General features: G+C 32.5%; 3 protein-coding genes and 2 long non-coding RNA genes across 12 annotated transcripts in view; 2 read left to right on the forward strand and 3 right to left on the reverse strand.

Moving 5' to 3' along the window:
• Positions 1–12,610, reverse strand: part of LOC125061153 (protein unc-13 homolog 4B) — a 36,073-nt gene extending 23,463 nt beyond the window's left edge. For 2 of the 6 annotated variants that reach the window (XM_047666388.1, XM_047666380.1), the window contains exons 1-2: positions 12,425–12,608; positions 9,870–10,820 (exon numbers count right to left, since the gene is read on the reverse strand). In XM_047666388.1, the coding sequence (XP_047522344.1) occupies positions 9,870–10,738 (869 nt within the window). In that variant the 5' untranslated portion in view covers positions 10,739–10,820; positions 12,425–12,608. Of the gene's footprint in view, positions 1–3,346; positions 3,834–6,649; positions 6,818–9,869; positions 10,821–12,424 lie in introns of those variants that run through there. The other 4 variants (XM_047666397.1, XM_047666406.1, XM_047666421.1 and 1 more) reach the window with 4 other exon arrangements.
• LOC125061215 lies at positions 11–25,720 on the forward strand. 2 transcript variants are annotated; one of them, XR_007119006.1, is made up of 3 exons: positions 11–124; positions 24,513–24,677; positions 24,979–25,720. It is a non-coding gene; the product is annotated as an uncharacterized LOC125061215 (long non-coding RNA). The 2 variants fall into 2 exon arrangements; XR_007119007.1 differs by lacking the exon at positions 11–124 and adding an exon at positions 24,196–24,353.
• Positions 399–1,680, forward strand: LOC125061216. The gene is made up of 2 exons (XR_007119008.1): positions 399–456; positions 759–1,680. It is a non-coding gene; the product is annotated as an uncharacterized LOC125061216 (long non-coding RNA).
• On the reverse strand, positions 17,693–19,343 carry LOC125061212 (COPII coat assembly protein SEC16). Its single transcript, XM_047666471.1, has 3 exons — positions 18,237–19,343; positions 18,029–18,164; positions 17,693–17,818 (listed from the first exon to the last, which is right to left on the reverse strand). Exons 1-3 carry the CDS (start codon positions 18,991–18,993, stop codon positions 17,797–17,799), a joined length of 915 nt encoding a protein of 304 aa, XP_047522427.1. The 5' UTR covers positions 18,994–19,343; the 3' UTR covers positions 17,693–17,796.
• LOC125061203 (ribonuclease H2 subunit A) lies at positions 19,807–23,682 on the reverse strand. 2 transcript variants are annotated; one of them, XM_047666450.1, is made up of 5 exons: positions 23,273–23,682; positions 22,944–23,173; positions 22,593–22,736; positions 21,249–21,396; positions 19,807–20,208 (listed from the first exon to the last, which is right to left on the reverse strand). In XM_047666450.1, the coding sequence occupies exons 1-5, from the start codon at positions 23,415–23,417 to the stop codon at positions 19,937–19,939; spliced, it is 939 nt and encodes a 312-aa protein (XP_047522406.1). In that variant the 5' UTR covers positions 23,418–23,682; the 3' UTR covers positions 19,807–19,936. The 2 variants fall into 2 exon arrangements, with proteins under 2 accessions (XP_047522406.1, XP_047522414.1); XM_047666458.1 differs by having other exon boundaries at positions 23,602–23,675.
• Positions 25,721–27,140: the final 1,420 nt, after the last annotated feature.

Consider the following 27,140-nt stretch of genomic DNA (forward strand, 5'->3'; position numbering starts at 1 on the left):
TGTTATCTGTTTTTTTTAACTTTCTCGTATTTAGAGTTTTAGTTTTTCAATGAATCAATGCGAGGATAACTTAATAGACACAGATAAATATGAAAATATCAAGAAAATCAGCAAATTAGTAGAGGTAAATCCTAGTTATATTGGATATCTTTTATTGATATTTATATTGCATGTAAGTTCATGAAATTGTTCTTTAATTTGAAAAATATATATATGTACCATTTAATATTGCATATATTATATAATCACAAAGAAAAATGATTGTACATTTTATTTGTATATTTCAGATGAGAAAGCAGTCACTAATGAACATAATTAAAAGTTCTAAATATATTTTATTGTAATTATAATAGAAGCTGATAATGATATAATATTGATTTAAATTAATCAAATAAAGTGGATTTATACTTTATGAACTTTGGAAATATAAAATCTAGTGAGCAATACTAAGTAATGGTAAGCAGATATTTTCTTTAATTATTTACTAAGTCAATATACTAGAGATATCTATTATAATATTGTTAATGAATGAGAAGTTTGAATTCAAGTCCCTTGGGAGTTACTGACATTGTTTGGTTATTAAAAACTTTAATTGACAATAAGCAGCAAAGTGACAAATTAAGTATATTTTTAAGTTTAGAATTAAGTAAAGAGTTTTAATATTAAAGTTACCTATTGAACAAACCTTGGACCGATCTTAGTTTAGTTTGTCAGTTTTCTATTTGATCAAAGTACTAACTAAAATATTTTCTTTTCAGAAAAAGAGAAGCTAATAAGACAACTTAAAATATTTAAAAAAAACACAAATGGACAAGTTTTACTAAAGTCTTATCTTTTAATTAATTTTAGTGTTAGGTATATTATGTACCTGAAAATGGGGAATGAAGCATTTTATGAATAATGTAAAAAATAAGACAAGTGGAGTATGAAATTATGGTTGGTTAAGTAACATTACCTCATGAACAGGAAACAGTAACTGAAACTATGTTTTTCCACATTTAATCTTAATAAGTTCAGCAGTTTGAATGTCAATGAGATATTATTATAAACAAACTGGATTTGTAGATTTTGGGAAGAATTATATCTTTAAAATACCTAACTATTATTATTTACAATTGTTGTGTTAAGGAAACAATCAGGATGTATTCATAGTAACTGTAGGTATCATAGTAATTTTATGAAATCATCACAACATCTAACGTTAGGTTTTATGAATTGACCAATTTTTTGTATATAACAGCACACAAACCAGATACCTATTGACTGCTGCAAATTAACACTTACATTTATTAGTTAATTATCTACATATAAAAATATGAATAATTGAATACATCTACATTAGGTAGTAATGCATTGAATTTGGTGCACCTGTGTGTGTTCAGTAGTAATGTTTGTATTGTTTAATAAGTTGTAACATATGTTTATTTTTCTATGTAGACTGCATTATGTTAAGGAAGATATTTGGTGCCTTATTTTAATAAAAAATAACCATAACTGAAACATTTTTATTTTGCTACCTGTTTGTTTAATATTCCTAACTATTAGTAGGTACGGGTCATTCATGTATGCATTATATGTATATTCTTGTAAAATAAACTAATATTGTGAACCACTTTAATTGCTTTTCCTACTAAAGAAGACAGGTAAATTACCAAAAATAAAACTGACAAATACATAACATACAATGTTTATTCATTTCTTACTTAAACAGATTTTGCATTTACATATTCACTAGTAGCAAATCACTGATATAACCAAAAGTTAATTGACATAAATATTAACTTAAAATAAGCATCAAACTTAAATTTACATCTAAGATGTTGGAGCATCAATATGGAGTCAAAGGTTGATTAAGGGTTATAATTTAAGACTAAGTTTCTATTCTATAATTTTAATTAATCCCTCTTTTTTATAAATATATTATAAACAATCAACCTTTATGACTCTAACTTAAACTGAAATTGTTTGATGGACATAAACAGAGATAATTCCAACTAGTAGTAAATCACTAATAAAATCTACACTTATATAAAAATCTGCTTTCAAATTGACATTAAAAATGTTCAAGCACAAACACCAAACCTAATTAAAGCTTAAATTAAACTCTAATTTCTTATTTCAGTGTTCATACTAGTCCACGTTTTTTTTCTATTGTTTTTTAATTCCTTGGACTTTATCAACTTCTAGTCAACCTTATTTTCACTTTTTATTTATCAATCCACAGTACTATTTCTATTGTTTCTTCTAAGTGGTAACAAAATATGTTGCTTCTTCATTTTGCAGATTAGTTGTGAGGTCAAATCCTAAAAATATCAAAGTATGAGTACTACTAATTATTATTATATATCGCGATTATGCAATTTCAAAATATTGTATTTATTTGTAGCCTTAAATTTCTGAGAAAACATGAAGCAAAACATAATTAATTTAAACATGCAATTAAAATTCATATATATTCACTTTGCACCTTCCGTAAATTCCACTTAAATCGAAAATTGTTCCAACCTTGCTGACATTCTAATGTCCCTTTTGCAGCTTCCAATTGCAAATTTACAAAAATATTGTAAAGTTTTAACTTCTATTTGTTTATAAAATTGACATTAGGAATACATTTAATCCAGAGACAATATGACGGAATAATGTGCTACGAACAGCAGCTCGCATCTACGCTGTCGACTTTGCGGTAATGTATCGACATGCCTCTTGGCTACGAACGAAGCGTTTTCGACAGTACAGTTACGCAAAAGCGGTAGTGTATGTAGAATACTTTTCGACACCAATATGGCTAGACCCCCTGGATGCGAATAGCGCCATCATTTAAACGAAAACGAACGTATGACTAAAATAAATCTAGCCCAAAAAAAATATATATAAAAAACCAACATTTTAGTTATTAACATGAAATGTTCAGCCTTATTAATTCAGTCATTTGGCTGACAAAACTTCTATCTTCTTCTTAATAAAGTTATTTTATTCTATTTATTAGTTACCTTAATAGAGCCAAGATAATTTAAGACCTATTTAAAATACAAATTATAAGAATGATATCTGTATCTACTAAATCATTACGCCGTCTAAATGACAGTGTAAAAAAATCCTAGTACTTAAACTTTTATTATTGTTAACCACCCATTTTCGTAATAAATATAGTGGGTATCTTGTACCTATAGGTATAGAATAGAAATAATATCAACTGAGTATTTGCTAATTATTTTATACACATTCCATTGGTATTTAAAACGCTGACAAATCAATGAGGCCAATCGCCTTTATAAAACTTTCTCTGGACCGGATACGAAATTTATAATAAAATTAATATAATAATATACAAGATTATGGTACATACCGACTTTCGTGAACTTGTTCTTCTACAGATTTTTGCTGTTGCAACTTATCATAAAAACTTTTCCACATTGTTTCTTCATCCATTTTTGTAAATTAAACCTTATTTCTCAAGGAAATATTTCAATTGTAGGCGTTTCGTGAGTCGAAGCTACCATAACAAAATGCAGATAAATGAATCAGTTAGCGATCACGAACGAGTCATGCTCAGAGAAATGACGTAAACACAAACAACCTGGCGAAGACGTTTGGCGACTACGAATAAATATTCGATCGTCGCTTATTTCTTCCTCTTAGTTGCAAAAGGTCACTGAACGCATACATCTATTGATGCACTTTCGTTATGAAAAAGGATTTCACTGAGACGCACTTTTAACGCGATGAAAAAGAATACAAACACCACTAGGATTGTTTTGCTCTGCAATAGCAATGGAATGAAAGTGACGTAATTCAAGGTGGCCACGTTCGTCGGTCTAAAACGCAACCGTAGCACTAAGTAACCAGCAACATAAAACGCACGTGCTTTTGTAATATCACGCATGGTGATCAAATTACAAACATTGTCCATATCACTTACATTTCTTTATAGAAACTAGATCAAAATTGTAAATTACTTATTTTCGTTTTTAAAACCGAAATGACGGACACAGAACTTTTTGATATTAATATTTCTAAATACATAAGTATTGTATTGTTCTATTTTAGATATTTATTCTATATGCTTATGGGGTATAGGCAGTATTCTACATGTAGTTTACACACTTCATGTAGAATACTGCAAAGTGCAACAGGTTAACAAAATCGAGGAGTGTGTCTTCTAGAGTAAAAGTGCGCGCGCACTTCACGAAACCTTTGCTGACCTCTACGACCTCCTTTTAATTGTCTGCAATCCAAATATTTATATGCTTTAGAAACCTTCAAAATACATTTACGATTACTGGTAACAACTAATTATGACATCACGAACTCTGTAAATAGCCTTCACCTGTTCACGCAATTTCCGTCCGCTGTTGCCTGTTTTTAATGCTTCTAAGTTGTTAAGCAGTAGTGCGTAAAGTTAAACATCTTGGATCAGAGTATGGGATCCACATTTCATAGTCTGTTTAAACGCATTTTTTTTAAATTACCATTCTATATAACATTACGACGGAATAAAACGAGTTATGTTGTTGTTGATATTTAATCAACAAAAAAAAGTAATATAAAAATTTTAATGATATTAGCGTCAATTGTATGACATATTTCGGCACTCAAATGAATATCTCGTCTATGTAGAAGTTTCTACGACTAATTGGTAAAAATTAAGCGACGACAAAGCGAATACAGCGATTATCGTGATAAAACTAAAAACCGGCATTTAAAAAATACTTCAGCAATTGCTAGTCCTTCTTTCTAACCTACTTACTATCTGCCGCTCAGTTCTCTAAAAGCTGTTTTAGCTCTACTATAGTAACTAGTATTAAAGTACCTCGTTCGTGAATACGACTACGTATAGGCCCAAAACCTTCTGCTGCTTCCTAAAAACCTTACATCCAGGTTATTCTCCTTTATCAATTACTACGTAATAGTTTTTCAAAGAATTCCCTTTTAATAAATCTATGCGCGAATATCCTATTACTTTTTTTGTGAACTTCATGGAATCCTAGTTATTCCCAGTAATTACCTATACGGTATGACATACGTGCATATGTTATATTATTAACTTGGAATGAAGGTACTTAACAAATATCAGTATTCTTGTCATTAATAAATATCTAAAATACCACTATTTGTAATGTATTAACAACTGTTTTCCTTTTGTTTGAGGAAAATTATTATAGTATTAATCTGTGGTTTGGACGTCAAATAGCTGTTATTTCATATTTATTAAATGTTGATGAACTGATGACTGTAGCTTAGACGGGTAAATATAGCCGAGAAAACCACACAGCTACAATCCTTTTATGTATAAAAGTGTTAAAGCGAAAAGTTATTATAGGAATGAAAATAAAAGTACCAGCATCGATTCCAGGCATTTGCGATTTGTTAAGACTTAGTGGCCTTCGTACCACCTTAAAGGCCGGCATAGCTCTTTCAAGAATCCTCGTATTGGTAGGTTGCTTGTGCATTGCCGTTGTAGGTGTGTTCAAAAGCGGCACTTAATGCTAATTAACCGGCTCGTCTCGCCTGTCTCATAAACAACGCACTCGTTCTTAAATGAAACACTAACTTCCGAGTGGTTTTGGTGTATTTCGGAATTCTTGACACCTCATTAGCAATAATCGCTTCATTATTTAATGATTTTATATAAATTTATTACTTATTTTTTTTATATATAATAGGGGGGCAAACAAGCCTGCGGGGCGCCCAAAAAGGGCAGTCATCTCAGCCCATAGACCCCCATTTTTAGTGGGTGCGTTGCCGGCCTTTAAAATATGTACCTACGTATAATGTGATTAAAATCATTATCACACTATTTATTGGACTTTTGGGTTAATACAAATAGACATGGCCGGGGGACCAGTGGCGTAACAAAAGGGTGGCAGGGCTGGCAAAATGCCACGGGCCCCGACCCAAGAGGGCCCCTGGTCAAGAGATATTATGTTCTAAGGATGAATGTGAAGTCTCCAATACGCATTGGGCTAGCGTGGGGACTACAGACCATTCCCTCTCACCTAAGAGAGGTGGCCTATGGCCATTAGTGAGACATATACAACGTGTAATTGAGTACGCTGAAAATCTCGCAGTTTATCAAAATTAAACTGAGTAGGGACGATTTTTACTGATAGGGCCCCATCAAAGGAATTGGCCATGAAAGCAGATTTGCCACGGGCCCCATATACTTACGCCACTGCGGGGGCCACCATTTTATAATAGGTAAGGACAGAGCAGGCAGACTTAAAGGTGCAGGGTTTTTACCCTGTTAACGATCTGGAAGAGTGCCTAGCAAACACAGCTTTATTTAAAAAAAAATGTTCATTACTATACAATGTTATGCTTTGACTTTAAATCTGTTGGTGATTAAATTTTCAACCAAAGAATTAACCAAGTTGACAGACAGGTCGTATATCGTTATCGTCTACCGTGTAAACAGTACTATCTATGAAGAACAAACAGATCATCTCCTAGAAATCATGATAACAATAATATTTCATAAAATATAAGTAAGCCAAAGTAAGTTATAAAATAGGCTAATATGCAAATCATTATTTCAATAAATTACATTTTATTTACGGCTGTACAGTTCAATTAATTTTAATTTTAAAGATTGGGTTTCAGGTATATAAATTATTTGATTCAGAGCTTTTAACACCAGAAATAAACTCACTTTTTACGACTAACGATTTCCCTGTCCTGCAGGCTCCGGTACACAAACTTCCATGGATCATCTTTTGTTAAAGGATCCATCGTCAAAAACTTTAGAACTTCACATAAAACTGAAAATTTTACAGCCGATATATGTTCAGGCTTCGCGTATCGCGATTTGCCAACGACTGGCAAACAGCTAACGAGACTTCACATTTCTCAATGCAAAGCTTTGTTTGAATTGGGTTCAATGTATAGTGTTTTTTTTTGCGTACCAAGGCTGAACAAAAACTATGTATAAATTAGAACAATCAAAAACGTTGCTATTGACGCTCAGACTGTGTTATTCGATCCCACGATTTAAATTAAAGAATAAAGATAATATTAAATTTAAAACGTACGGAATCAGAAAAACAATATAATACTGAAGTCGGTTATTCCGATTCCTTTCAATGATTCACGAGTTTGTTTGATTACCCAACTGGTAAGAATACGCTGTTACAGTGGGAAATTTTCTGTGCACGCAGTTATTTCCCAAATTTAAATTAAAAATAATTTTCAAACGTTATTTTATATGGTTACAAGAACAATTATGTTATGTGAAATCTAAATCATAATTTGTTTTACAATGCTACTAGCATTAGTAGCATAGTAGTCGGATAAAAAATAACTTTAAATAAGAACAACGTTCTTTATCTGTTAATACGTATACATATTAGAAAACCAAAGTATTGTCGAATAAACAAACTAAGTGACGCGGAAATGAATGCAATTATTTTAAGATAACAAATGAATGTAATGTAAACCATATTTTTAAAATCCTCGGTGACTCAATGCCGACAGTGAGTAGGTCGAGCAATTCACAATACAAATTACAAGATTGGTTGTACTTATTGTGATGCTAATAACCAACTTACTGCAGTGTATAGGACTTAGGATATATTACATGTATTTTATTGTAAAAGATTCTCAAAGTACTTTGTCACTAAGGAAATACCCCTAGGTTACGCGAATAGATATAATATATTATGTGATCTCAATTCAATGCAGCTTTGAATAGATTGGATATGGTTTTAACGTTTAGTTACTCCTCCGGTTCTGTCATATTCTAAACATAACGTCCTATAATAATAAGTATTCCATAATAAAATATAAAACTTATTTGAACGAAGTAGTGACGTAATTACAAGAATTGACGTCTTTGCTGTTCTAGGAAACACAAAAATTTCGGTTCCGAGTAGAAAATGTTGTTGTATTTTCAGAATCAAACCTGAATTATATATATTTATTGTCTTTGGTACAAAAGTTAAAATTCCGTTAAAAAAGTTCGCGCTAAGTTTCGTGTCCAAATCTGTGCATTTTGTATGTCAAAACATTTTTGACATACTGGAGTCAGACATTTTACTAACGCGACTCAGACTAAGCTCAGTCTTGGGACTTAGTTAAGGTGCCTTAACAGTAGTGTATGTCGAAAATCGAAAACTAAATATGTCTGAAAAAGGCAGTTCGTGTCGACAAATTTTTATACAAATTTGGTTTTCGATTTCTACATACACTGCTGTTAAGGCATCTTGACTAAGGCCCCTTGACTCTTGATTAGTGAAATGGGAACTCTTTGACATTAATTACGCTACAATAAAGCGATAATATATTTAAATAATATTTTTAAATATCGTCTACTATCTACATCTGCATCAAAAATAACAATGTAGCCTTATACATAATAATGGGTCATAAGATTTCCTTGTTTAACGGGTTATTATAATTGGTAGGGAATTGTGACAACTTAATTACCAACTAGGTATTTTTCATGATCTAAGTTTATGGTAACGATTATATTAGTAAAGCATTTAAAGTTTATGATCAACAGTTCTACAATACGATGGTGCTTCTAAAGGAGAATATGAAACAAGAGAGCAAGAAAGAGTAGGAAAAATGAACGTAGCTTTAATTTTGTTGTAAAAATACACATCAATATATTGTATTTAACATTTAACATTTTTGTAACGTTTAAGCTTATTATTTAAATGAAACAATAATAAATTATTTCTGCACAGAGAATAGTGCCCATTGATTTTAGCGCCATCTAGGTTTCAGTCTTATTATTAAAATAACGTAAAAAATTATACTGAGTCATGCACAATAATTACTACTACTAGTTATTGCCGATTAATGTAGAGGGCAGCTTATTACGGTAAAATAATATATGTTTGTGCTTTCAACATGAAAGTCAGTACACGTATATTTTTCTTGGGGTAGGCCAGTGGTAAAAGTTGATAAATATTATATTGTTAGATAATGTAGTGTGTGAGCAGTGTCGGTCTAGTGGCTTCAGCGTGCGACTCTCATCCTTGAGGTCGTAGGTTCGATCCCCGGCCGTGCACCAATGGACTTTCTTTCTATGTGCGCATTTAACATTCGCTCGAACGGTGGAGGAAAACATCGCGAGGAAACCGACATGTCTTAGACCGCAAAATCGACGGTGGGTGTCAGACACAGGAGGCTGATCACCTACTTGCCTATTAGATTGAAAAATGATCATGAAACAGATTCAGAAATATGAGGCACAGATCTAAAGAGGTTGTAGACTGTAGTGCCACTGATTTATTTTTAATTTTTAATGTACTATTATTGTACTCAAGCATTTAATTGTCTCATAAAAAAACATTTGTTAGCTAGCAGCATATGTATATAAAAATATATTTGAAAATTGATGACGCGTTAATCGTTATACATTCGTCGCATAAAACGCGTGGCACATGGCCACCAAATTAATAAAGCTGACAATTATTTTACGATAAATTTCTTCTAATTCCTATACGCCTTCAAACTTCATACGTAATTCAGGTGAATCGCTAAATTAAATATGTTTAATTTTGGTACACACACATATAAAAACGTACTATTCGAACTATGAACATTATAAAAAATAATAGTTTCATCATTCCATCTATCTAGATAATATGCCGGTTCCTCAAAGGAAATTACATAATGATAATGTACTGTTAAATACCTACTACCTACGTATAAAGGAATGCGTCCTTCATAACAGATATACGGGTTGTATAGTAAACTAATTAATCTCAACTGGAAACTTACTGGATCTATTAACAACTTTCCTTAACGCGTTCTCATATCGTTCAAAAGTCAAGACTCGATATTAGACGAATGCAAATTAAGTATAAAATAAATAAATAAGACAAACGATTTAAAGGTTAAAAAATCATAAAATAAATACTTACTTGGATTGATTTTGTGATTTCTTTCCACGCCATCGTATTAAGCAATCCAAAGTTCCTTTTCGAAACGTAGGCTTCAACGGTTTAAGAAGACTCCAGCGTTTTCTACCATCTAAAGTCTTAGACGAGTCCACAGAATTTCTATTAGCAATATCTGGTTCGGAATTACCTTTTTTTAAGTCACTGACACTGTTTGAACACTTTTCAAAATCAATCACTGACACAGAATCACCAACGGGACATGTCTTCCTGTTTGATAAGGGAGTAGAGGTCACGAAGTCTTTTCTGGGTCTTAAATCAACACCGCTATCACCGAAATCAGATATATCTAGAATATCTTCACTAATACTATGTAGTTTTGGCCTCATAACGGGGGTTGCTTTGGTATTCAAAATACTTTTCTCCTCAAATAGCTTACTTTTCTTTGTACGTCCAACATCGACAAAAGCATTTATGTCCTCGCAGCTTTTTGTGTTATATTTAGAGACATTAAATTGAGATTTCTCTTGAGATATAGCGACGGGACGTTCGTCCATGACACAAATATTAGCAAGATTGTCTTCGCTCTTGGAAAACTTGCTTCGTACCTTCTTTAGCCTGGCGGGCGGGACTGGCGGCTCTTCGGGACACGTCTGCAGGACAGAGTGTCGTTCGTCTGTCCTTTTAACTTTCGAGTATTTTGCGATAATTCTGTTTATTTCAGCGCTGTTTTTGCGTCTGTACTTGTGTCGTTTGAAGTTGAGTGGTTGCTGATAAGAGTCGGCCACACTTGTACCCGCGACCCGAGCTGACCTCTCTCGCCACTCCGATACTTTGTCTTCAATCAGTCGCTGCAATTCCATCGCTCGCATCACTGTTCCTAGCTCAGGCATTTTTGCGGTTTAAAATGTCACCCTTAGTACAAAAACGTTTAAATTTTTGTGTCAGATGACCAACGTTATTCAGCTTTCATTACTGCAACAAAAAAATAAAAGGCTAAGGCAAATGAAAACATTGTGTGACTTTATAAAATCGCTGTGTCTACGAAGTTAATTTAATTAATGTCTTGTTCGAATGACTAATCTCTGCGTTAACTGTGGCCCCTTTGTGTAATGTGGTTTTAAATCAACGTAAGATAAGAATACACAGCTTGTCATTCAGTCACTTCTTAATTTAAGTGGAGATACATGTCCTGTATGAACATAAATATATAAAGAATACCAGTAGCGGCTAGACACTTTTAAGCGAGGTCATCGACCAAATATTTCTTTAAATCTACCTGCAGAAAGTAGATATAGCAACTAGTAGAAAATCTAAAACCGGATATAGAAACACAACAAATGCGATTTCTACCGACGTAGCTGCGAATGTCCTTCCTAAAAATATTAAATTACCTCCTCTAGCAACTTATAATAGTTTAATATACACGGAGTACGCATTTAAACAATTAATTCAGAATAATTTAATAATATATTCAAAACTTTCGACTTTACAGTTTTCTACATCTGTAGAGAAAACAATAAAATTTCTAAAAAATAAATGCTTGCGAAGCTATTTAATAACCTTTAATTTTGTTATAACCTACCTTTATTTATATGTACGTAACAAATCTATATATTTCCTGTAATCACTTATCAAGTAGCACTAGAAAACTATACTAGAGTGTCGCTGTCTACACTCGTAAATACACATTGTTTGCATATTCCAGAATAACTCGATAACTAAACGACCACTCGAAATTGAATATGTACATAACATTCTGTATCGTAACATAATCTAGGATACCTTGATTGATAAAGTTTGATAAGAAATATCAAGGGAGATAAAAATAGTAATGAATTGAGAAACAAGGGAAATTCCATAACATACAGCATCTACTTTCGCCGTGCATTTTAATTTCGTATATAATTAAGATGCCACTTCATGGTCAGCAGTTCACACTAATGTTAATTTTTTACCGATTTTTTAGACTCTTAATTTATGACATGTATCACGGAAAAAAGGATTCGAATACTGTAAACATACATAATGTAGCCTTAATATATATTTTAATGTTAAATACCGCACTCTCAAGAGATTACAAAAAAATATTATTTATCTACTTTCTCTTGCAAATCCGAAATTCTAAGTTTCACTACGGCACTATTTTTCAACTAAGTTTTTTTTTTATGATAACATGAAAGCCATAGTTAAGATAAAGTTACATAAGTTTGTAGAGACGGTTGGCTGAACAAGTAGGTTTTACATGTTTCGGAAATCTAAACAATGTCTTTCTTTCACTAATGTTTTGAATTGATGCACCGTAACGGTTCTAGTGACACAGACTTTAAATATTATATAAGTTCTTAAAAGTACCTACCATAGAGAAATGCAATCAGCTTATGTTTTTTTAAAGTCCGCAATATCATTGTTTATTTTACTTTATCAGTTCAGTAGTACCTATCACATTTCTTCTGACGAACGTAATATTAAGTACTTGTGTATAAAGTCATAAAATAAGAAAATTTTAGTTTTTTTTAACTCATCTGATATACAAAAATAATATACCCAATAAAAAATAAATAAACAGAGGCACTTACTGTTTATGGTAAAACTCCTTTCCGCAAACATGTTCTTATAATTGAAGACGCCGCAAATGTTATACTGGTTCACAATCATCACTAGTTTCCTTACAAAGACTGGGAGGATTTCTCGCTATCCTGCGTGAACTGTGTGCAGACTGTGCGTCAGGCCCTGCACGTGTGGTGCCCCCACGTGCAGATTCTACAGTGAACCACGCGTTCCAGACCACTGCTCCTACACTTGACTCATACGAACCCAGCCTAACACTACAATGGACTAAATAGAGCACCCACTTGCACAAAAATTATACACCTATTGTAAAACATACTGAGATCGTCACGCTCACTACGATTGATGCATAGTGAATGACAGATTTGAATTTCGAACATTCCGAACATTTAATTCCTTTTTTAAATTCATTGTTAAATTTACTATTATAAAGTTTATTGGCATTTTACGAAACATTATTGAAATGTGAAACACCTTGAAAGTTAATAGTCTAACAACTAATTGCTAATTACCGACTACTTTTATGTAAAACGTAGAACGATGTAATTATAAGATATTTACCAGATTATTTCAGCACTTTCGTATTTAAGTATGACATCACAGTTCAATACCGCATTACTATCTACAATATGTATAGCACAACAAATTCATACCCAGGAATAAAATTATAATTGTAAATTGATTTTCCATCTGAAAAATCAGTGGAACCAAAAATTACAGAAGTCAGCAAGCTTAACTTTTACATTTCTGCTTGCGAATGTTTAATGACCGAATCTAAGCATCATTAAAAATTTATTTCGCTCTTTATGTAAACGTCATAGAAACGAATTCATTTCACAAATTTTTTTTCTAAGAAAATCAATTTACCAGTGGCCGTACCTCTGCGTAGAGCGGTTCAATAAATTATTTAACATTACAGTAGATTTTGAGATTCAGCTTCTGTTTCAATGATAATTTTAAACTATGTAGAGAATCAACCTTCTGCGAATCTAGGAGCAGAACAGCATGGGCTATAACTAAGCCACTGGCGGTTAAGAAACCTTTTTTACCGCCACCATACAGAAACTAAAAAATCCCCTTACTCCAACAGCTACAGTACATAATAAAATTATCTATACTGATAGAAATACATTTATTATGATATTTCTTTACACTAGACTCTGATTGTGCACTGCACTTGCCAGTCCCCTATAGTATCTAAATAGTTACATTGAGGACATTGAGCGTTGTACGGGCGTGACAATGGTTTCCGTCAAGTTCATTGTCGTGTATCGTGACGATGGTCGCCCTAGTTGTCAATTTATTATGTATTAGGTATAAACATTTTAATTACTTCAGAAAAAACTTCGATAACATTATCAATTAAAACTTGAGGCATTATGAAGTATCATATTAACTCTTTTGTAAAAAAACGGGCACCTAAGGAAATTTACGTACTAAGGTCGATATCAGTTAATTTAACAAAATTTAATTATCTGACAGAAGGAAGGAACTGAAGGAAGATTCCATTGTGGAAGACAAGGTTTGCCCAAACCGTTGTGGCGACGTGGAAGCTCCTTATGGAAAGGAAATTTCCTTCGGTAGATTTATTTTAGATTAGACCACAGTTGTGTGTATATTCTCCATAATCTTTACGTTATAATAGCTAAGCATTAAATTTCGTAGCCTCACCAACAATTACAGTTACGAAATGCCTTAAAATTGTGTACTTCCTCCGTTAAACAATTGACAATCTACGCGAACGTGCATGATTGGTAGAAAATATTCCCTTGGCATCAGCATCCTCTTTTAGTACGTATTTATAGGTAGTTAATTGGGTCGATGCTTCACCCATCAAAACTTCATAGACATATGAAGGACAGGATAGTTTATAAATAAGCACTCTCAAAGCTATATAAAATGTAAAGATGTGTTTTATTAACTACTTTCAGTTACCTCGGCAGGATTCCTTTTTGCATGTTCTAGAGGCACGAGGTGATATAATTAAAATCCAGTGACGCTACAGCTCTTTATGGGTTGCAATTTATTTTATAGTCAAGTAGATGATTCTGTGTAGCCTTCTGTTTGATACGCGCACTCGATTTGAGTCGAGTCTAGTGTAATGAGTTATATTATATGACTTAATTCCATTATACTCCATACTAAGTACCTTCTCACTACTCTACCTATTAGTAATTTCTCACAATACATTTGTATGTATATTAGTTGTATTTAAACTTTCAATTATGTGTGTTTTAATTGAACGTAGTTTCTTTCTTATGAGGTCCTATAAATTCTTTATTACAGTTCTATACTAGTATAGATTTACTAAGAAATCGGTGCTTTTTGAATAAATTAATTATATAGCTAATTTACATGTAAAAGGTATTTGTATAAATAGTAATAGTACATGTATTAGAAAACTAAAATAAATTTAAAAATACAAATATTAAATTAGTTAATCTATCACATCTTAATTAGTTTAACGATATCATACGCCGTTCCCTTGCCACCGTCAACGTGCCAAGTCTACTTGAGCCGGGTGGTATTGCAAGAGACGATGGCAAGAGACCGGACGGTATGAGTTTGATTCCATGGAAGATGGGTCGGGTACTGGTATGGGATGCAACCTGTTCAGACACGCTGGCCCCTTCCCATCTACATGGAACCAACTACAGAGCTGGTGCGGCTTGTGAAGCGGCTGTAAAAAATAAAGCATGCAAATACAGGGGTCTGGGCTTAGAATATGATTTTGTCCCATTCGGTGTCGAGACCCTTGGTCCGTGGGGTCCTAGCGCTTTAAGGCTTTTTAAATAAATTTCAAAAAGGTTAGTCGACATCACAGGAGACCGAAGATCTGGCAGCTACCTCGGACAAAGAATTAGTCTAGCAATTCAAAGGGGGAACGCTGCCAGTATCTTCGGAACCTTGCCTAAAGGGACTCCTTTTAATGATATATTTTAGTTTAGTTATTTATTTCAATGTATATTATTTTATTATTAATTTCAATGTTAATCTATTATATATGTACTTACATATTATGTACACTACCGGAACTGACTATGTTTAAATTCCCTTTAGTGCCAAATACGCCAACAAACGTTTCTAAGCTAAAATGTATCGTTGCTATCCTTATCGATTATACGATTATAATTATGCTGTTGTGTATAGGTATGTATGTATTAAAAATACGCTATGTTTAGATTTACGGTTGTAATTTATTTTTATTCTGTTTAAAGTCGAACCTCGAAAGCATTACTAAAAGTGAGTAACGGTTATTTAATATAGGTACGCATAAACTGTAAGTTTTTTTACCTTAAATCATCTATTTGACGTCCTAGTTCTTTCATCATATCAGCCTGGTTAAATAAGACGTAACTCTTACGTTATTAATAAATTCGGATGATGTATGGGGTGAACTCTCAATTGTCTGAATTGGCTTAAATTACCTCTAGCAAGCAACAAAAGGCATAACATGTCCAACATTATTCAATTGAAATAAGGATAAAGATTTTAACTTCCATTAATTATTCCAGGAAGTTCTCGTCTAATTCTTTTTAATTTGACGTGAATGCGAGCTATATTATATTAAAGTAAACAAACCTAATTTAACGTTTTATAGAAATTTAAATTATTATCGATTATACCAGTGATTCCCAAAGTGGTCTATATCGACCCCTAGGGGTCTATGACAACCTGCAAGGGGTCTACGTCAGCGAAAAAAATTTTGGGGGTCCATGAAATGAAAATGGGGAAGAAAAAGATTAACCCTTTCAAAATTGACGCCAAATGTTGATAATTCATTATTAAAGCATCAGGTTCATCCTTCTCACTAAAAATATTGACTTATTTTATTTTATTTTATCTTATTTTATTTTATGTTTATTTAATGCTACGTATATTTTACATAACAGTTACAAAATTTTATTTTGAGTAGTTTTAATTTAAATTCAATTAATAGATGTATAAATAAACATGTGTTTTTACTTTAATATAGAAATTTACAGGAAATCAATATCAGGTAAGTAGGGGGTCTACCCAACACGGAAAAACATGGCAAGGGGTCTACGACACAACAAAGTTTGGGGACTCTGGATTATACGATTATAATTTATGCTGTTGTGTATAGGTATGTATGTATTAAAAATCGAGAAAGAACCTCGAAAGCATTCCTAAAAGTGAGTAACGATTATTCAATATACGCATAGAATGTTAGTTTTTTTATTTGAGAACAAAATTAAAAAGTATATTTAAGCTGTCAATCAATTCCTACGTTGAGGAAAGAAACATCTTCATTAGTATTCTCCGAAGGTGACATACGGTATTGTGCGTAGCATTGTTTAAATACTCGGTCTTTGATCCCAATCTTGATAGAGGGAAAGTGCACTTTCACCGAAACAAGTGAAAAGGATTTTTTTAAGAAACGCTTCGTAACGAGACCAGAATAGAGCATTAGCCTAGTGGTGATGCAAATCTCAAGGTCGTGTCTTCTAACCCCGGCTGCATCATGGATTTCACTGTCAAGCGCATAAGGAAATACCAACAAAGTGCTAACGTGTGACCCTACTCATCAAGGAATAAATATCAGAAATGTGTGGAATGTGCGTTATTGTTATCGTTATCGTGATGTTTTTATAAATATTGCGCAACCTTTAAACTGTTCTAGAAATCCTATACTTACGTAGAAAACATGGTTTGGTTAAATTGATTATGACCTTATAAGAATTATGAATAAAAAAATATGTATAGCCGTAACCGGTCGATAAATGTTATTTTAATATAAAGAAACTAACGTTTCAACTACGTTCATAGCAATAAATAATTTCTAAATGCGATTAATCGTAATAATTGAACCTGGATGCAATTAACATACAGCGATAAAGGAAAAGTTGTACAATCAGTTTAACCTTTTACATATTCGCGAATTCAATATGAAACTGATCAATTAACATTTTTATTACGTATGTAACGAAATTATTTCATTTTGTTTGTGCATTCACCCATATTACGAATTGATTCTTAAATAAAATATTTTGTTTGTCATTGGGCGATGATTATCTATGGTATTTATACTAACACGGTTAATATTTTCGTGTGCTGAAATAGCTGTATTCAAAACTGTGTCATGAATACACAAAAATTAATCAAAATTATGATAAAACAGTAACAAAAATTTAATCAGAGTGCTAATTAGGCGTGCACTTTTCGAATCGTGAACACAATAACCTAAATTAGTCAGAAATGCGTTCAAATTATTAAACTAACACTCAATGCGGACACGGACAACAAACACGAAATAAAAATTAAATGGTTTATTCAGTCCATTACCTTATGAATTATACAATAAATAAATAATTTAGGAGTGTAACTATAATGGCACTTGCTCGTTTTTCTCATTTGCTTAGAAATCCCTGCTGCCAAGCCTGAAATAAATAAACCTATATTATTAAGGATACATTAAAATAGCCGTCTAAAAATATTTAGCCTTTAATGTTTGTAAGCTTTGCTAACACGTGTCAGTTACTATGTAGAATTACAGTTTAATTTATTTAATTTAAACTATACCATTTGTTTGCAAACTTTTGCTATAACACAGGAAGACATCGTTGGTCGGAAATTAAGACTTAGCGTACCTGGAATATGGTTCAAATTCGTATATGTCATCCAGGACCCTTCTCACACGACACGTGACTCCGCAAGTCGGTTGCTGGCTGCCGTATACATACATTGCCCTCTCCAGGAGTTGCTGTGCTGACGTCAATTCCAACACTAAAAATAAATTGCATTAAATGATTACAGATATCACTTGAATTCCTGGACTCAATCGCTAAATATACTTACAGTTTCGACTGCCAAATTTGCGTTCGTCTTCATCGGGGTTGTCTCCCCCTTTGTCTTTCTTAAAAGATATCAACTTGGGGATCACTAACAACATGCAAACTACTGCTATCATGGTCACTATTTTCTTGAAAATCAGGAATTTAAGCATTAACTTTGCAATCGTCAGAATGTCCAACTTTAGAGATAGTTTGTCGAAGAATCCAAAGCCTGGTGCCGTGTAGGGAACTCCATAGGACGGTTTTGGGGGTCCATATATTGGTGGATAAGGCTTATGCACGGGTGGACCATAAGATTGTGCGGGTGGGCCGTAGGCAGGTGATGGAGGTCCATAGCTGGCTGTTGGAGGACCATAATTTGAGGCTGGAGGACCATAGTTTGTTGCTGGCGGTCCATATGTGTTCGGAGGAGAACTGTAGGTGATGTCCGACTCGAACTTTACAGGAGGGCCATAACTTGACGGCGGTACGTAGGAGTTAGAAGGTCCTGATGAACTGAAACTGTCGCTGCTTGAGTACGAAGGCGTATAATCGTACCCGGAGAAACTATCATCTCGATTAGAAATCTTCTTTTCTCCATCTTTAGCTGTTATTATAACAACACCCTGCTTCGCTTTTTCAGCTTCGACTCGAGTTTTCGAGTATGCGTCGAGATAAGTATCAGTTTTGGAAACACTCTTTGTACCATTGGCTACCGGACCAACGATTGCTGAGGCACACGCGCAAACAGTTAAGACAATACAATACCGAAATAGAGACATTTTGGTATAAGCGAGCTACTGTTTAGAAGAAGTTGTCTCCATCGATCGCGACTGACGAATGACAATCGAGTCGGAGGACCATTCGTTTTCACTTTTGACTTACCGTAAAAGAACCTAAATATGATAATGGAACACAATTAAATTCTCCAAGTGACCCCAAGTGCGTTCCGCATTGCTCATGGTAAGTAGGTGCATACGTTGCCCCACGCATACTAATGTGACCGTAAGGCACGCGTCCGCCCCTAACTAACCTTTCTTGGATGAGCCCCATGCTTTCGACGCATAAAGAAATCCTTAATAGACCTTAATGGTCGTGAAAGTCTCTTAGGTCATGTTCTTATAACCTTGCATAATCTGGCAAATTTTTCTGTTAGACGTGCAGTTGCTGGAATACTTACAGAATTACCTCAACAAGAATACTTAGGGAATTACTTACCTCAGCAAGAGTGATGTTACCAAAATGTTTCCGTCGTTAAACTGTTAATAAAATAGCGGACACCTGACCAGAATAAAACGACTTATTCGAAAAGATTTATGGTTTTAGACTATTATCTAATACTATGTAATGCATGAAAATTCTAGTCACGCCGCGTTTAAAACAATGAAAAAGAATGTGGAAGCAGTCCAAAGCGACAAATTTATGTATCCACCCCATATTATGGAAAATTATACGACACGTCGGTGGCATTAATGCATTTAAAATTTGCTGATTTCTACTATTTAAATGCATTTTCACTTTGTCATTTTAAATCGCAAACCATCACTGCTTGGATATAACTGTTTTAGTGGGAATTTTATTAAATAAACCTCATGAAAGATTTCATATTTATTTATTTTCACAATATTTCAACATGCATTCATATGAAAATAATATTCTTATTACGCATAATTAAATTTTTAACAAGGCAAAGCTAAATTCGGTAAAATCCTGTATTTTTCACATTTATTCAAACGCATTACCTATAGTCAAATATCGTTCATCGAAAAATTTGTGTTTTTTTCTTTTCTTAACTCCTTCTAACTTTGGGGCGAAAAATGTGTTTATTGCTTTACACTTAGGCGATTTTTTTGTTGGATCGTCTATTTCTTCAAAAGTGCAGGTTATAGCTTTTTCTTGTAACATCAATTCTGCTGTCGACCAGCTAAATCTGACTAACAATGGATATCCAAATACAGGATCAATTTGATCTCGTATGAACTTTTTTGTTAGGGGATCTGTAATAAAACATTTTTGTTTTAAAATGTCTTCAACACGAATTGCTTCAAACTAATATATTTTAGTTTTTATAGAAATTCTAATCTAATATTTATAAATAGGAAGATAAAATAAATTAACAATAATGTATCTATTTAATGAGTGGAACAGACCCCTTTTTGCCAATAAGACAATAACTATCTTAATATATATAAATTACGCGTCACGTTGTTTGTCCGCTATGGACTCCTAAACTAATAAACCGATTTCAATCAAATTTGCTCACCGCGTGCAGTTTGATCTAACTTCAAATATAGGATACCTTACATATATATAATTCTACTGTACGTGTGTATGTCACTGAACTCCTCTTAAACGGCTGGACCGATTTGAGTGATTTTTTTTGCATGCGTTTGGGTGGAGCTTTGGATGCTTTAGAGTTTAGATTCACAAATCAGCCCGGCTGATGGCGCTGCAATCGGTACTTTCATACTTTGTTTAAAATCCTATTTGCTTGAAATATCATGCAACGTCTGTCGTGTCCGCTAGTAGAACTATAGTTATCGTGAACTTATGGCCTCATATTATTTTATTGGCTTCACGAAATATTGAGACAGGACCTTTGATTTTTGGGCTAATCAAAATCTTAAATGGTAGACTATTAATACTTATTTATGTGTCATTTTTACAGATAATATCGTCAAATAAATGTGTGACAATAAAGTTATAGGTTCTTGTAATATCAGTACAATCAAGACTAGTCGGTGGAAAGAGAACCGGCCTGGCAGTTATGCAATAAATATAAATCTTAATTGCTACGCGTCATTTCATTTATTCATAAGGTCCTTCTATTTTTATAAACTCTAAAACTAAGATTATAAGTACATCAAGTAAAGCCACTTTAATTATAAAAACAGTTGTGACTCTTAATGTCCATCCTTTGTTAAATATTAGACAATTATTATTTTTTTAAATTTTCAATCTCAGTTTTTTTAAAGGGGTACACAAATTAATTTTGGGCAATTGCTATGTGTTAAAACTTGCAATATTCAGTCCTCACCTCCAGGATATCCGCTGCCAAACTGTGTATAATCTAAGTCAAGTCCTTCACGAAACTGCCATACTTTTAATGCATGGTCTCTTGTCACTTTTGCCACTATACTAGCTGCTGATACAATCGGATATATGGAATCAGCCTTTTTGGCTACCTGGAAGAAGTTTATCAAAGTTAATATATACTTAGGGTCCTTCAAACAAAGTGTACCGATTACTCAAAGGCCGACAACGCACTTGCGAGGCTTCTGGCAGTATAAGTGTTCCATGGGTGGCGGTGTCACATTTTTTTTTTAAGTTTAGTAGGGCTCCGCATATTTATCTGCCTTTAATTGGTTGTGGTGTGATGTTGTGTAGCCATCCTCAATAAATGGACAGAAACAATTTTTAAATTTAAACAGTTATATAAAAAAGTTACTAGTTACAGACATTAGCATGTCCAACCAAAAAACTAAACTAAGAATATTCATATAGTTTTAAAATCCAAATTTAATTCATGTATAAGATCAATTGTGATGTGATGTTTTTTTGGAAAAGTAACTTAAAAAAAAGTTACATTTTTAGCAGATATTGGAGCCCCTGAACTACTCTAGGGAGACCTGTACATCAGGGTACTCCACTCTTCCAATGGTATAACGAAATAGTAACTTAACAATAATTGAATCCAAAATACTATATAAAATATAATATAAAGAAAAACAGAAATCTAAGACTAATTACTAAACTAAGGATACAGGTATTTGTACGCACCATAATGATAATCTTAGGGAAGGAAAGGATGGGAGGTGAAAGTTAATGGAAAGGTTAAATTATACTTGAATTAGCAATTCAGTTTCTTTGTAGTATAGTGAACAAATGCACTTGGTAATTAATGTTTTAATTTCGAATAATAATTTAGGGTAAATATTAAGGATTCTATTAAGTTTGTTGTATAGCTGACTAGACAGATAACAAAATTGGCAGTGTGTGAATTTGGTTTTACATAGAGAAATAATGCCCATTTTTCTCCACACGAAACTACCTTTTGGAAGGGGCAACTAGAATCTTCTTTGTATTTTTTTTTGACGTTCAAAAGTGCCATTTTAGATGGTCTAATTGAAATTAATGATTTGACTTTGACTTTGAATACACACTAGGTCCTTCCTACACCTTTCCAGGGGCCTTAGTCAAGATGCCTAAACAGTAGTGTATGTAGAAAGTCGAAAACTAAATTTGTATGGAAATGACAGTTCATGTCAAAAAGTTTTCATACGAATTGAGTTTTGAGTTTGACATACATGTATTTCAATTACTTGTATTAAGCATTTAACATTTGTTTTACACACTTCATAAGATATCCTGAACTACTCACAGTAATTTTAATTCCTGGAAAGATATCGGACAGCTTAGCTTGATACTTCTCAGGTGGACCTACAGTATCCACATAGACCTCTTGAATATTTGCACCTTGTTCAATTACCTTTTTTATAAGATCTATAGCTGAATTCATTGACACCTGAAAAAATTTTACAACTAATAAATCTTTACTTATTTATAGTCCTGAGTTATCTGCTATCTTAAATAGTGTTTACATTCAAAACTTATAAGTAAAGTTTGTAATTACAACCTTTCAGATATGTGTACCATGAGCAACTAGTATAAACAGTAAACATTGCTAAGAAAACATTAGTTTTTTAAAATTAAACATTTCAAATGTTAATACCTCATTTAAAGAATGTTTAGCTCTTCTATACATTGAATTTGAAATATAATTAGGAGATATTATTTCTGCTGCCCAGCCAATGTTCTGAACTGCTTCATCTTTAGTTAACATATTTACGAGGATCTCATCCCGTTTTTCTTCTGTCAAAACCTTAGAATCTGCACATCCAAGGGACTTTAAAACTTTAGATTGGTTTATTGGGCAATAAGCTATTCCATACACCATTGGTCCTAAAACAATTTAAAATTACATCTTGACAATGATTCCCATGTAAATTAAACTACTGACCATATAAATACATTACACAATTGACATAACTAATTTCTTACCTAATACTGGTCCACGACCAGCTTCATCTACTCCCAACATACATGGCTCACTTTGACAGACTATAGGAACCTCAGAATGATTTAAAAACTTTACAGAATTATCTTTACATTTTAAATAATCCTGTAATTCGACTAAAGAATTCATTTTGATTTTTAAAACTTTTGGTTTAACTTTCTAAATTTTTATATTAAAAATCATTTTGGACCAGCTTAGAAAACGCAAAAGAGGTTAATAAATAACGTTTGTGTTTCGCTTATTTATATTTTCACTAATTAGAATTTACAATTTTAAACGCCAAAAACACTAGATAAAGGAAAATACATGATACTGAAAGAAGTTGTTGCGCTAGATGGATTAGTTATTTAGATAGACTGCTTCGCTGTTTAGCTTGCGGAAATATTTTACTTAATCTTACACTTGTTTATTTAGTTTTGGAGGGTAACCACCAAGTACCAACCGGTAAATATTGGGTATGTTCCGATATACACTGCGACCACTGTACAGAGTACCGTCAATTTAGTATACTGTGAAACCGTTTCTCTATAGCCAGCTATACTGGGGGTCTAGCCAAGATGGCTTAACAGTAGTGTATGTAGAAAGTCGAAAACTAAATTTGTATGAAAATGACAGCTCGTGTCAACAGTCGGTAGCCTAGGCCCTAAAGGCGTGAGTCGGGATACAATAAGCGACGCCATGACAGTGCTACGAAAAGACACACATTAACGCTTACGCTATTCGGTAGCCAACGGCCAATTAATGTTTCGGCAGTGTAGAAAAAACGGCGTTTCTCCGCCATGTTTTAGCGTGATCTCAAAAGCTGCTGTTTGCAATAATTAAGTACAACTATTGCCATCTTTAATGGCTACCGTTTTAAAAACATGTCATATTTTGGACGTTTTAACGAAATGGTTTTAATTTGTTATCTATCTTTTTTTAACGTTCTCGTGTAATTATAATAATTTAAACTAGAGTTCATATTTTTAAGTTAAGAGTTTTAGTTTTTCTATGAATCAATGCGAAGATAACATAATAGACACAGATAAATATGAAAATATCAAGAAAATCAGCAAATTAGTAGAGGTAAATCCTAGTTATATTGGATATCTCTTATTGATATTTATATTGCATGTAAGTTCATGAAATTGTTCTTTAATTTAAAAAATACATATACCATTTAATATTGCATATATTATGTAATCACAAAGTAAAATTATTGTACATTTTATTTGTATATTTCAGATGATAAAGCAGTCACTAATGAACATAATTAGAAGTTCTAAATATATTTTATTGTAATTATAATAGAAGCTAATGATATAATATTGATTATATTAATCAAATAAAGTGGATTTATACTTCATGAACTTTGGAAATATAAAATCTAGTGAGCAATACTAAGGAATGGTAAGCAGATATTTTCTTTAATTATTTACTAAGTTAATATACTAGAGAAGTTATTATAATATTGTTAATGAATGAGAAGTTTGAATTCAAGTCCTTTGGGAGTTACTGACATTGTTTGGTTATTAAGAACTTTAATTGACAATAAGCAGCAGTGACAAATTAAGTATATTTTTAAGTTTAGAATTAAGTAAAGAGTTTTAATACTAAAGTTACCTATTGAACAAACCTTGGACCGATCTTACAGTTTAGTTTGTCAGTTTTCTATTTGATCAAAGTACTAACTAAAATATTTTCTTTTCAGAAAAAGAGAAGCTATGGAGTATGAAAAAATGGTTGGTTAAGTAACATTACCTCAAGAACAGGAAACAGTAACTGAAACTATGTTCTTCTACATTTAATCTTAATAAGTTCAGCAGTTTGAATGTTAATGAGACATTATTATAAACAAACTGCATTTGTAGATTTTGGGAAGAATTATATCTTTACAATAACTATTATTATTTACAATTGTTGTGTTAAGGAAACAATCACTATTTTTTAATCGCCCAGGATGTATTCATAGTAACTGTAGGTATCATAGTAATTTTATGAAATTATCACAACATCTAACGTTAGGTTTTATGAATTGAACAATTTTTTGTATATAACAGCACACAAACAAGATATTGACATTGCTGCAAACTAACACTTACATTTATTAGTTAATTATCTACATATATAAATATGAATACATCTACATTAGGTAGTAATGCATTTAATTTTATGCACCTGTGTGTGTTCAGTAGTAATGTCTGTATTGTTTAATAAGTTGTTACATATGCTTATTTGTACCTTATTTTAATAAAAAATAACCATAACTGAAACATTTTTATTTTGCTACCTGTTTGTTTAATATTCCTAACTATTAGTAGGTACGGGACATTCATATATGCATTATCTGTATATTCTTGTAAAATAAACTAATATTGTGAACCACTTTAATGGCTTTTCCTACCAAAGAAGACAGGTAAATTACCAAAAATAAAACTGACAAATACATAACATACAATGTTTATTCATTTCTTACTTAAACAGATTTTGCATTTACGTATTCACTAGTAGCAAATCACTGATATAACCAAAAGTTAATTGACATAAATATTAACTTAAAATAAGCATCAAACTTAACTTTATATCTAAGATGTTGGAGCATCAATATGGAGTCAAAGGTTGGTTAAGGGTTATAATTTAAGACTAAATTTCTATTTTATAATTTTAATTAATCCCTCTTTTTTATAAATATAAACAATCAACCTTTATGACTCTAACTTAAACTGAAATTGTTTGATGGACATAAACAGAGATAATTCCAACTAGTAGCAAATCACTAATAAAATCTACACTTATATAAAAATCTGCTTTCAAATTGACATTAAAAATGTTCAAGCACAAACACCAAACCTAATTAAAGCTTAAATCAAACTCTAATTTCAGTGTTTTCACTAGTCTACGTTTTTTTTCTATTGTTTTTTAATTCCTTGGACTTTATCAAACTTCTAGTCAACCTTATTTTAACTCTTTATTTATCAATCCACAGTACTATTTCTATTGTTTCTTCTAAGCGGTAACAAAATATGTTGCTTCTTCATTTTGCAGATTAGTTGTGAGGTCAAATCCTAAAAATATCAAAGTTTGAGTACTACTAATTATTATTATATATCGCGATTATGCAATTCTAAAATATTGTATTTATTTGTAGCCTTAAATTTCAGAGAAAGCATGAAACAAAACGTAATTAATTTAAACATGCAATTAAAATTATATATTCACTTTGCACCTTCCGTAAATTCCACTTAAATCGAAAATTGTTCCAACCTTGCTGACATTCTAATGTCCCTTTTGCAGCTTCCAATTGCAAATTTACAAAAATATCGTAAAGTTTTAACTTCTATTTGTTTATAAAAGTGACATTAGGAATACATTTAATCCAGAGACAATATGACGGAATAAGGTGCTACGAACAGCAGCTCGCATCTACGCTGTCGACTTTGCGGTAATGTATCGACATGCCTCTTGGCTACGAACGAAGCGTTTTCGACAGTACAATTACGCAAAAGCGGTAGTGTATGTAGAATACTTTTCGACACCAATATGGCTAGACCCCCTGGTTACAATTTAAAACGGAACGCAGTCCAGTATACTAGTCAGCTTCGTTTTTCGACACAGTTTTCAAATGAGTGCATCAAAGTTTTTCAATTCAACAAGAAAAACTATTATTGGAGTATTATCGCATTAAAAAAATCTATATTAATATTAACTGTCGATTGAATTAATACTACAAAGAAAGTAAGTTAGAATTTTAAATGTTTGTTATTAAACTGTAAGTTATATCAGCCGTTAGGCATTCAAGTGGTTTTGATTGATCACGTGATCAAAGCACTGCGAGTACCTTACCTCGAAAACGCCAGTGCTCGCAGTAGAAGT

The sequence above is a fragment of the Pieris napi genome, chromosome 2 (genome assembly GCF_905475465.1).
Source record: "Pieris napi chromosome 2, ilPieNapi1.2, whole genome shotgun sequence".
NCBI classification, from domain to species: domain Eukaryota; kingdom Metazoa; phylum Arthropoda; class Insecta; order Lepidoptera; family Pieridae; genus Pieris; species Pieris napi.